The sequence below is a fragment of the Ochlerotatus camptorhynchus genome, unplaced genomic scaffold (genome assembly GCF_037179485.1).
Source record: "Ochlerotatus camptorhynchus isolate MF236.1 unplaced genomic scaffold, CSIRO-AGI_Acam_v1.1 ptg000369l, whole genome shotgun sequence".
NCBI lineage: Eukaryota > Metazoa > Arthropoda > Insecta > Diptera > Culicidae > Ochlerotatus > Ochlerotatus camptorhynchus.
The window spans coordinates 926689-939768 of record NW_027040857.1 but is presented as its reverse complement, the minus strand read 5'-3'; the positions used below and the strand labels follow the sequence as shown (position 1 = coordinate 939768).

General features: G+C 36.3%; 1 protein-coding gene across 2 annotated transcripts in view; it reads right to left on the bottom strand.

Annotated features, from left to right (window-relative positions):
• Positions 1 to 10476, bottom strand: part of LOC135709980 (pupal cuticle protein 27-like) — a 38464-nt gene extending 27988 nt beyond the window's left edge. The window contains exons 1-2 of one of the 2 annotated variants that reach the window (XM_065232435.1): positions 10467 to 10476; positions 1999 to 2144 (exon numbers count right to left, since the gene is read on the bottom strand). In XM_065232435.1, the coding sequence (XP_065088507.1) occupies positions 1999 to 2010 (12 nt within the window). In that variant the 5' untranslated portion in view covers positions 2011 to 2144; positions 10467 to 10476. Of the gene's footprint in view, positions 1 to 1998; positions 2473 to 10466 lie in introns of those variants that run through there. The other variant, XM_065232434.1, reaches the window with a different exon arrangement.
• Positions 10477 to 13080: the final 2604 nt, after the last annotated feature.

Below are 13080 nucleotides of genomic sequence, written 5' to 3'. Positions count from 1 at the left end.
TGACGAATAAGCATCTAATATTTAAACAAGTTTTTAGACCGGCCATGCTTTACGCTGCGCCAATATGGTCTAATTGTTGCACTACCAGGAAAAAAGCACTTCAAAGGATTCAGAACAAAGTTTTTAATTAATCAAATTATTAAGTCAAAATCGTCACGTGCCAAACAATATATTTTATTTTTGTGGCAGTAAGCTACAGCACATTTTTAAAACAATACAGTAAATTTTGCTTGGCTTAATTAAAATTAATCTCGAATAAAAATGGACAGTCACCTCATATTGGTCTGTTCGGGAAATTAATTATTGTTTTCGATTCACACCTTGACCGTTCTTCGATGAATTGAATTCAATTCGTTAATGAACGAGAATGTGGGTAGTGCAATAGAGTAAAGAAGGGTGGAATATGAAATTAATTAATATTAAACGTGAATGTCGCGACGCTTTGGAACAAATGAACATTATGGTCGTTCGTGTTCCGAAAAATTCCGTAGTTCCTACGCTTCCAAATTGTTCTATAGAAATAAATAAGTTTTAGCTTTAGCTGTTGGGGTACTGTATCAACGATGATATTAAATTACCATCCAAAGCACCGTAATTGTTGTTGCAATATCGCATAAATCTGCTTCTTGTAAGCAGGATTGGAAACAAAGAATGACCCAAGTAACAGTTCTGGTTTTATCGTAGTCTTGTAGATAATGCTTTAGACGCTTAAGTCTTCGATAAAACTTTAGAAAGAGGTTCCTTGAAACATGAACCACCCTATTGCACATCCTTTTGATAGAAGCACCCTCCGCGAGCGTAAAAAATCCTTATGCTCATTAGGAAAAGCCACCAGCGCGAGGTCACAGGCAAAAGCTGTGTAATTGTGAACGTATTTTTTCAGCTTTGAATTTCATCATTGTCTGCGGATGGCGCACTGTCGGACGTAAACTTAAATGGAAACAGAAGAGAAAAGGAAAGCCCTGACAGTCACCACTGGGTGTAAATATGCTTATACCGTCGTATTTCTCATACCAAACTGCAAATGGCCACGATGGCGACAAACGGGAACTAGACTGGAGGAGATTGTGCATTGTATCTTCAATAATAAGAATGGAAGAAGATATTGTCAACGAAGCGTTTCTTCGATAGGAATGGGAAGATTAAAGGACGCCAGTAAGGAAAATATAGTTTTCGGTAATAGAGTTACAGAACTGCATTAGAAACTCATTTTGGAATGGGAGTCTATTTCATTGCCGCTGGCGATGGCTTTTACAATATCCGCTGCTAGCAATTATGTTGAACAAGATAGGAAGAAGATAATCTCATCTACAAAGTTTCCATCATAAGATCACTTTCAGAAAGCATAACCATGTTATTGGGAATATAAAACTATATTACAGCTAAATGAATGAACGTTTTTGACACATTAAATAAACACAATCAACCATTTCATCACTCTCATCGGGTCCGAGGTTCAAATTTCACAATCAAATCCGTACCCTGATGTGGCGCACAATGCAAAATAATTCACTCAATTGTGCACTTAAAATGTCACCCACACACCAACTCGTTGCAAAATACTACCCACAACGAAAGCACAGCATTTTGCCGCATTTGAACAAAAGCCAAAATCACCATAATATTTTCTCATTATGTTGCGCTTTGCTTCGTACATTCACCAACATTTCACCGCAAAAGAAGAACCGCTATCACAATGATTCTTCCTACTGGTGTCATTTTTTTCTTTTCGTTCAAGTAAAGTTTTCCACTCTACCGCACCCAAAGGACATCATTCTCTCTTTTTCAGTTGGGTTACAGTTGAGCCGAGACGACGCCGTGAAGTAGCATACAGTAAAGCAATAAGTAATTTCTAACGACCTTTCCCACTAAACAAGCAACTCATCTAGGACACTATACCTCATCTGAGCCTTTTTTCTCGAGTATTGTCTTCACAAGCACCACAAATCTTCAAAACCTTTTATCACACTCAAACACAACACATCCACGAGTACTTACCAAAGTGTTCATTTTTCGGTCAGCTGATTTAATTAAATCCAAAGGAAAGTAATCAACAAACGATTAGCGGGGAGCCACCAAGATGATGAGATTGAACAATTTCCTTTCCTATGGGTGTCTTGTTGATGACGATAACGATGATAATGCTATTGAGGGCACTTTTAAGGCTTTCTCTTCCTGTGAAATGTGAAAGCTTTGAAAATGTCGCAGGTTAGATCACTCGCAGACGCAGAACTTCGTTCTCGTCGAACGTCGCGCGTGCACGAAGTTTCCTATGTGAACGTTCTTTCGCTGCAACAAGTGAATGGATCTAGCCCAAAGAACAGTGAGTGAATGGTCGACTACGATAAAAGTTTGTTTACTAACAGCTCGCACGCAAAGAACGGACAGTTGCTTTTATACGGGGCAACCAACACACGGGCGCAGACCCGTAGCTACTCTCTCACTATGCTCTCCGGCTTCCTTGGGTTTGGGCTGACTTGGACTTGGGCGTACGGTGTGGCTCTCTGTGATCGCTGCAGTTGGCGGTGGCTCAATAAAATTAAAATGCGCGCCAAATAGCGATCAACAGGTGTTTAGGCGATCGGTGGATGGCGTGTGCCTCGCTCGACAGCAATTCACAACCACTTATAGATTGCAGTGCCGCACAAGGAATAAAAGAGTAAGTAGAGTTCTATAGTGTCTCCGAGTGAGCGTCCATAAAAACTGGTTCACGAATTTATTTATTACTTTACTACTCTTTGTTTGAAAAGGTCTCAAGACAATCAAGCAATTATTTGTGTGACGAATTTTTATGAATACCCTGTATTATTTTCTGGAAGTTTCTTAAAGTCCGTCTCAATAAAATGAATCTCGTAAGGACCGGGTCAGATTCAATTAATCTTGAACATCTTTTGATCTACGAAACGATACAACGGTTTTTGACTGTTTTTTGGCAGTGTTTGTACTGTAACTGACAAAATTAATAAGACAGATTTGGAAAGTACGTTAAATTTAATATAATAATTGATCAAGAGTTTCAGAGTTGAGGATTATTTTTAATGTTTTCAGTAACAGTACAAAAAACTGTCAAAATTCTGGTAGAATGTATCATTATATTTTCTGAAGGCTTTACGTAAACTACTTAAACTTTTTTTTAGAGATCACCCCCTTCCCCTGCTTGGGAAGTCGTTCGCATTCGTGCCTGGAAGCTTGTTGGACATGGATGGATTGAATGAATTGTTAGTTGGACATTTATTTCAGAAAGATTCAGAGAACTTTACAACCCCTCATAAGTGTCCTCCCCTTACTATTTATAGTTAAATGATTTTGGATTAAGTCATCTATTATTATGCTTTAAGAGAAAGTGTAATGGAAAGCTGGTAGACATAATGAACAAGACAAATATATGACAAAATGTCGAATTGTCTAAAGATCGAAAGGAGAAAAGGTCAAATGTTCAAAAGAACGAAGTGACATATGGTCGAATCAACAAATAATCAAAAGGATGAAAGGACAAAAGGACAAAAGGTCGAAAGGAGAAATGGTCAAAAGGACAAATGGTCGAAATGAAGAAAAATCGAATCATTGCAAAGTCTAATATCCATAGCAACAAAAAGTTGTCTGGCCAAAACGTCAACGTAACGAAAAATAGATTGGTGGTGAATTAGAATAACTGATTAGAATTGTAGGCAGTGCTGTCATGGAAAATTTTCAGCAGGTTACACACAAACAAATCATATGTGCGCTCCCGATCTCTTATAATCCATGCGCCTCTATTAAGGAGCGCTCATAATCTACGATATTTTTAATTCGATCTTTGAATTTGGCCCTTCTTTTATATAGTTCATTTATTTGGAAGGCTCAATCGCGTTAGCTTTGCGGAGCCGATAATTCATTGTTCACTGTGTGTAACAAAATTCACTTAATTCTATGTCTAGTAGGAGTTGGGCCGATTACTCGCGGCTTACTCGAGGTTAGAAGGGTACATTTTCGAAGGATAGGATCAGGGGAGGAGCTTGGGGTAGGGTTTCGTTGTCTCATCATAGCGTTGTCGCCAGTATGAACGGTAGTGCTGTTCTAGCTTCGTCCGGGAATTTGGCCCTTCTTCAAGGTAAAGTTTATCCGTCTTTCGATCAGCACAAAAAGCTTAAGATATAAAACAAGAACTAGCCCTTATGAAGATCGATGAATTAAAATGTTGGCGATAATAAAACTGGAATCAGCACTTTTGCTTGAGTTTAAACATAATAACAAGTTTTCAAAGATCTTTAAAATTCGGCAAAATTTTATACTTTTCTTAATTTTTTGGTGCGTCCCTGAAGCTATTGGAAATGCCTGAACTTTTAAAAATTTCATGATTTTCCCTGAAGTTAACTGAACTACCATGAAACTCTGTTTTCAAACTATAGTTAAAGCTCATGGAACTTCCCTTTAAATCTTTAAACTTCTTTGAACTTTGGACGTGCCTAATGTTTTCGATCCTTCATGTTATTCCTCATGTATTCAAGAAGGTCTCTTAACTTCTCTAACATTTCAGCATTTTTATTTTATATTTATGGAACGAAAATTTTCCAGAAATTTAGGAACATTCCTGTAATTTGAATATTTGACAATCTTTAAAGTTCCTGCTCTGAAGTTCTTTGATTATCCAGGAGGTATTCATAATATAACTGAATGACTTTGCCTGCAAATCCCTAAACATCTCTGAAGTTCTTTGGTCCTCCTTGAAGATCTCTGAACATTTCTGAAGTCTTCGGAAAATGTCGAAGATTCTTAGAAATTCTGTAAAGGTTCTTTGAAGTTATTTGAACTTCCATTAGGTTCTTTGGTCTTCCTTGGTGGTCTTGAAGCTACCCTGAGGTTTTTGTAATCCTTTTTTAGATCTTGGTACTGCCGTTAAATAAATGGAAAAATCTTAAAATTCTCTAAACTTTCCAAAAAACCTTCGAACTTTTGAAAATTTCAAAAATATGTATGAAGTTTTTAAACTACTCAAGAGTTAACTGGGCTTCCCTGACATTCCCTGAAATTCGTCGATAAAACTTGCAATGATACACGGGTAAGCTTCCCAGAAACTTTGGGCTTTCCTGGATATATTGGTACTGTGCCCATATACTATCTTTGAGGTTCCCTGAAGATCTCAATGACTTGTATCGCTAAGGATCTAGCAGCATCTTTATTGTCAATACATTTTTTTTAAAAGTTGATTGAGTAATGTTACTCCAGTTTTTGCTGTGTTAACCAAAATGAGATGAACTGGGGTATTAAAAAGTTACATCAAAGCAGCAAATTTTGATTTCAATTTGATCTCCAGCTTACAGCATGATTTTGCATTTCATTACTGATTTTGCATTCATGATGTTTAACTAAGTTAAGGATCCATGCATTAATAATGTCACGCTAAATCGAGGAGAAATTTAACCTCCCCCCCCCCCTCCGAGGACGTGACATAATATATGCATCAACCCTAGCAGCAGAACTTCAAATTACGTTGCTTTCATTTTCACTGCATAATGAAAGCACAATATGATATCAGACTTATGTCACGACAATTGAAATCAAAATGAGTTTTAATTATGATAGGAAGTGCAAGTTTTAATATCGATTTGCTTTAATTTTGTTAACCGACTTTAATAACTTTAGTAATTTATGTGATGGTTATGTAAAGTTTCTGCAATTTGCCAATAGTTAATATGACTTGATATTCACTAAAGTTGTCAAATTTTTTCTGAACTATATGGAACTGCCCTGAAGCTATCGCAACCAATCCTAGAAAATCTCAAATTTTCCCGTAATTTTTAAGGTTCCTTAAGCTGTCTGATGTTGTCTGAACTTCATTGAAATTCTTAAAAATTCCATGAAGTTATCAGAACTTTTTGAAAGCTCTCGAATTTTTTCTGATATCAATGGAGCATATATAAATCTCTCAAAAAATCTCGGAAGTTCTCGAAACTTAATTGAATTTCCCACAATTTTTGGTGTCTCCGAGCTTCACTCAAGTTTCCTGGACTTCGTCAGATTGTCATACTATCACTATAGCTGGGAGGTATTTTATGACTATGGAGTGTATTTGATCGAAATGGACATTGAATAATCCACCAAATCACCTCCAATACCGCACAGATTGAACAAGTTGTGCAAATTTCTGTTCAATATGATGTACGTAAATCGAGCGTCACATATCGTATAAGTTTTCTTTATAAATCGTGTAAAGTTCTGAGCTATTTTATGAAAAGTTGCAAATACTGTATACAATTGCCCATCTGTGTAAACAAAATTGCTTACAAGTTGCCCCTTACCATGAAATGAAGTACAAGTTTACTTGAATGAATTAAAATTCAGAATATTTTGTTGTACGCCCAATCGTGAAAGTTAAACGGAAGTTGAAGGAGACTGCCAAGGTGACTCAGGATGATGCAGAGTTGGCCAAATGTTGGCACACACTGGCCACTGAGACAGGTTTTGGTCATTTGCCAAATGCCAGTTGGTCAAATGCAATTTGGAAGAACTCCATTTGGTCGAATGGGTAATTTATCCAAATGCAATTTGGCCGAATACTTTTTTTTTTTGTTTATTATAGAGGTTTTAAACCAACGGGTTCATTTGCCTCTTAGGCCGAATACTGATTAGAAACAAGAAAAGAACTTCTCATGAGTAAATAATGGAATGAAAAATCTTCAACTATGTACGATTAAAATGCGGGATCAAATGTTTTCAAATCTTATGGCATGTTTCATTGGCGTTGTCAACACAATCAAAAACAGTAAAACTCCAAAAAGATGCTAATGTTTTAAGAACAAGAAGGGAAAATGTCCTATAAATATTAAATTGCAATTTCTCACCATAATTCAATAGCTTTACGCTCAAATATTCCAACCAACCAATGTTTTTTACAGAATACTAGCTGAGTGTGCCGGGCCTTGCTCGGGATTCAATAATAGCTTGAGTTTATGTACCGATTCAAAAAAGCATGCAATATTGTACGTAAGTAAACTCATATCAAGGCTCATGAATCATGAATCATGATATATTTTTTACTTACTAAGTACTCTCTAAACTATCATCCTTGAAAATATCATGTCATTTGGTATAATAGTTAAAAAGCTATTCAGTTGTTTATGTGTGTGCCATTTTTCACGAATACACTCTTTAATATATGATAACAAAGCTGCTTTATAGCTTAGAGGATTAAACATACATCAACATTGTCATTCAGGTGACAATTTGATGCTTAACAAGTGTTGTTAAATAGATTTTAATTCAGCCTTAGTTTTAATAATTGTTGTACATCTACCACGTTAACCTTTGTTCAGCTTTTAAACATATAATTCTGGTGATTTTAATCAGCCAAAAGCTTAACAGTTATATAAATCATAAGCTTTTAAATGCATTAAATAACAGTCTTCTCCAAACCTTGTACAGCTTTCTAGTTTAATTTAGAAAAAAAATAATGGAAGACCACTTCATATCTTATATATTTTATGGGACTACAAAGTGCTCACTAATTTGATTTAAATATTTACATTGTTATTTTTAGTCTTTTATTTTTAGACCTTTGTATTTCGGTATTCGCTAATTCATAGGCATCAATCATATCTACTGGACCACTTAAGCATATGTGTGGCAAAAGGTATGATAATTAACTTGAAACACGTCGAATTTAAGTTGAATAATAGCAACCGGAAGAGTATTGTACAGCAATGCAGAATTGTAATCAACAACTGGTGACAGTAAAACATTCCTCTCATTTTCATGGGTAGTTAACACAATGTGGACACAAGTGCGCGTTTTATTTAGATGGTCATGTGGAAGCTATTTTAGTGTCATAATTGAGTTATATTTTTGGAAGTTTATCTGAAAGTTCAGTGTAATTTAGCAGTCAAAACACAGAAATACAAATGTTAATACTTCCGACGTCATCGCAGCCCACTTCTACGTGGCGCTATTCCTAAAAAGCTCCTCTACCTTGTCTCTACTGCTGTCGCTGATTGGGATTAGAAAGGTAGGCAGTGAATTTGGAAGAACTAAAATGGCGGGAATACAACGAGCGACACTAACTGCATTTAATAGACTAGGCTATCAAAATATGTGTAGTGCAATGCTGATTTGTGGAGTAGTGTTAAGCTAAAATAAGGCTTGTTCAATCTTTAGATCAGCTTATTGATTAAGATTATGGGGATACAATGTCATGCACTACTAATCAACTATATGTTCAATCTGCTTTGTACACCTTAAAACAACTAATAATCAGCTTCTGTTCTTACTGTTCAGCTTGAATTGTTTCATGGGATGCATTCTTTTAATTGCTGTTCGTCCTTATTTTACAAATAGGAACAATACATCCAAAGTTTGGCGTAATGAGCTATGAGGCCTAATGGAATAAGGTTTTGTGGCGTTCATTGATCTTAATCGGCCAATGACCTACCAACATGAAAAAAAAAACTTGTTCTCCCTCTCTGTTTCGAAGACTGGCTACATTTGTATCGATTTTATGTAAGACGAATACACATGGTAGTGCAACTAGGCTTCGTGATTATGACAGGAAAATGTAAGTAATCTAAAATCATTAAAAAAAATCTCGTTAAAGCAAGATACTGATTCTGATATAATGTATCTAGTGTGTAGGCATAATCTCAGCTCAAACCTCTAAGAATTATCATCTGTACACATGCTTGGCATGCACAGTTGTACACACCAACTGCTCATTTGGTAATAACTTTTCACTCAGATGTTGAAATTTATTTTCCTTTGAAGTAATTGATATATAAGGCTCATAGTTTGCTATAGATATGTGAAGATTAGGTAAAGCTTAATATTTGAATCAACACTATTAAATTTAACACTTAAATTCCGAGATGTGTAGTGAGCATTTCTCACCTCATTTTTACAATGCAAAAACAAATACAGTTTACTACTATCATTAAAATCTACTTTTTTTTACATATCTATAACAAGCTTACACTCTATTCTATCTACTGCTTCAAAAAGAACTATGTTCCGTCAACTGTGTGCAAAGTTATTAGCAAATGAGCAGTTCATGACCAACACTGTGTATGCCAAGCATGTCTGTACATAAATGCCAAACTCTTTTCAAGTAACTCAACTGATTTTTGGGTTATTACTAGCGAAAATGGAATTCAGTATTGTCGAGTAACTTTATGGGGCCGTTGACTTTTCAGTCCAACGATTGCCTCTTCAAAAACTAGTACAAAGCAAATTTTTTCACAAGTTCAATACTACTCGGATTCAGTAAATTGGCATATTAAAATTAATTTTGTCATTTGGGAAATGGACAGTGTTCATTGAAGCAGAATTTAATACCAATCTTTTCTATTTATGATTGCATATACAATAATATTCCGATTTGCAAATTTCTGTAAATAACTGTGAATCAAATACTATAATTTTCGAAGCAAGTATTAAACATTGAAGCTAAACAGCTCATAAAATCACAGTATAAACGTTCATTACTTCAATTAGATGTGTCACATTTTTCATGGAACAGATTCTTCATTCTTTGAAACAACCGTAGGCACTGTTTGTGTCCGTTTGAAACATCCCATGTCATCAACTGTACCAATTATAAAAATCAACCGGCTCTTGAACCGACTCATTAATTTGCTGCCACTTCCTTTTCACTTATTGCCGATTACATTCCAGCAGAAAATATATCCACTCGTCAAGCAAAAGAACGTCCATGATCGGAATGCGCACGACATTCGACGTTTTTTTTTTTCTACACAAATTGTTCCATCGTTAAATCAGCACTGCATATGTTGCAACTTAAAATCACTTCAATTTTTTTTCACTGCAAATTATTTCACCAACTGCCACTTTTAGCTCGATTGTATAGTAATAATAATGTATTTAAATTTATTGAATCACCCGCGTGAAAAGCACAAACTGCAGTCCAGCCGATAGAAAACCGATAAACTTTTCGGTCGAAATGCAGCAGCTAGGTAAACAAGACACCAACCTAAACTTGTTTCCAATTCTGTTAGAGTAGGTACACTTCTTTTTTTTCCTAGAATAATCCACCATACGTGGGTCACCCACACGCCTGAGCACTCAAAGCACAGCTCTCACCGCAGAACGAATACGACGGTCAGCCGGGACCGGTAAAGCACTGTTGGCTATCTGGTTTGACTTTTCCGTATTTTGTTGCTGCAACTGCTCTCTGGCTTGCTGACTCTATGTGCCGCGCGATTTGGTGCACTTTTTCACTTGTCAGGTTGGTTGGGTGAAATGAGCTCAAACTTTTGAACCAACGCTAGTTTATATAGCTATTTGCACACTTTTGGACCCAAATGTGACTCGAAAACCCTACGAGAGGCGATGGAGGGTAGGAGGAAAATTTGCTGCGGCAGTAGAAAGGATCACACGAATGTAGTTCAATTTTTTTGCTTCCCATAATGATGAAGGTGGTGGGTGGAGGTGGAGTAGATGGTGTGGTGGAAGGGACGATTTTCGCAACCACATACTGCAACACGATGCTATGACCACCGCGGTTAAAACCATCAGTGGCTAGCAATAACTAGAGAAAATCTATCCACTAACGTTTATGGAACGGCGGCAGCAGCGGACAGAGTTGGTTTGCTTGTGTTTTGCTGCTAGGGAGCATGATGTGCTTTCGTTGTTGAACATGAAAGTAGAATCATTTGGATTTTTCATTCGATTTTGGGTGCAGGTTTAGAAGTAATTGGAGATTAATTGGTGATTATTTTCGAAACGAAATATGGGGGCAGTAGGATATCAAAAGAACCTAATTCTATTACTTGTCCTGATTCACTTGAAATCTGAACGCACTGCTTATTTTTTACAGCGGTTCTAGTGTTCGATTCTCGAATGTTTTGACAGCAGATTGTTTTAAAAACTCTTCTCTTTCAGTGGTAAAAGTTTTGTTACTAGTCATTTGGATTTAAAAAAGTTGTGACTTATGGACACCCACGTTGAAAATCCAACGTGATCTGATTCAAAAATTGCGAAATCGTTGAATTTGACTAACGATGGTGCAAACGTTTCCGTAAGCGGAAAAATAATTGTTCGGAAGGCGCCGTAGTGGAACTTACGATCGGCAACTGTGATGGAAGGTATTGAGAACAATAAGAGCACACCCAGGACTCTCTGATAGCGATTGTGCCATAAAATACATTTCCTACTAAAGGTCCGTCCGGAGTATTCGTCAGCCTGTAGTACCATGATAACAGAGTGTATTTCATCTAAAGAGACCCCAACCCACCCAATTGCCCTCAATTTCTCCCAATCGAGAAATATTTGGCAATTGTTAATCGGAAGCTGAAAAAAAAACTGGAAAAGTGACTCGGGATGCTGCAGAGATGAAGAGATGGTGGAATAAAATGGCCGCTCAAGTTGACGATTAGAGTGTCCACAAGATGATGGGAGGTATTTCAAGAAAAGATTGTCATTTCATCAAAACCAAATTGGAGTAAGACTGTTGATATTTTTTCCTGAAAGTGCAATAAAAACCTTTGTATGGCGGCTCAACTGTTTTTTATCAAAACAATCCTGAGATAGAGCTAATTTCTCGCGTCAAGAATTATTAAGAAAATAGAGCTTAAAATCCGAAAAAAATAACCATGTGCACTAAATTGATCAATTGTAGACGATTGCATAGAATAAAATATGATAACTCAGGGCTTCCCGATGGCCTAGTCCAGTGGTGCTCAACCAACACCGTTTGTACCGTTTGAGAAAATCATGTTAAGTTCTGCACACGTTGTTAGCACTATATTTAGCATAAATTTACTTGATATTTCATGATAAGCGCGATATCGCATAAATTAGCAGTGTCGTATACAAGCTTGCAAACAATTTCGTTGTTTGTGCCAACTATACCACAAAATTAAACGAAGGGTGATTTTACGCGATGATTAAAATTCAGATTTTAATTTCTGTTTGCAAGCGACCTATGAACTCGCAAATAAGTTCTTATGCTTTGTTGAAACTACAGAGCTATATCACACATCAATGGAATGTTATTTTCTATAATGTAAATACAGCCAACTCTCCCTAACTCGAAGAAATTATTAACAATTTTTACCTAACTTTCAACAGCTCAGGGGTTATTCATTAACTACGTAGACAGTTTTTTTTTTATTCTTGAACCCCCCCCCCCTGCGTAGACAATTGCCCATACAAACTTTTTTAAATTTGTGCCGTAGATAATTTACAACCCCCCCCCCCCCTCTAAGCTGTCTACGTAGTTTATGAACAGTCACTCAGCAGTTCGAAAATTTTTACATTTAAATTTAATAGTTTTACAGCTTGCAAATATAAAAATCATTGCAATGCTAAGATTTTAATGTAGAGGTGTCAGTGATGTAGTGGTATGCATGATACCCTCTCACCCCAGCAGGCCTGGTTTCAATTCCAGCTGGCGCCGCCGGGATGTTCTAAGGCATAACATCTCTGATCACGTCTTCCTTCGGAAGGGAAGTAAAGCCGTTGGTCCCCGGATCATGAGTTTATGGATCGATAGGAAGGGTCCAGTTGTGGGAGCTGCCTCCCTGGCATCGATACCATTGGTGCTCAGCACGGAAAACAAAATCGACGGAAAACAAATCAAGGAAAAAAAACTTTCGTTACCAGATTGACTGCTGTATGAAATCAACCTTAGTTTTATAATATTAATATGTAGAATGAAGTAGTAGATATATAATGTAAATTGTTTAGGTATAAATGACAGAAGAACATATTGAATTATGATGTGATAAGTTGACTTCCCAAATTTTTGTTGATACGAAGGAAGATGTCCAATAAAATTTTATTATTTTTAGCTAAGAATGCTAAGTTGCCATACTAGTATTAGATTTTGCCTCAGTAGTAGACAATATAATCAAACATATTGTTTTCTTATTATATAAGCCCTTTCATATGGAATTCTCTATTTATTAAAGGGAACTAAGATGCTGATTAGATAAAATTAACTAGCAAATTGAGCTTCATTTGATTCTGAGATGATTATAAATAAATGGCACGTTTATAAAAATCAATTTTGTTCGAAAAACCTTTTTTCCTTAAAAGTGTCCATCTCGAAATGTATGGGACGGTTGATAGTAAACATAATTACCTACCTTGACA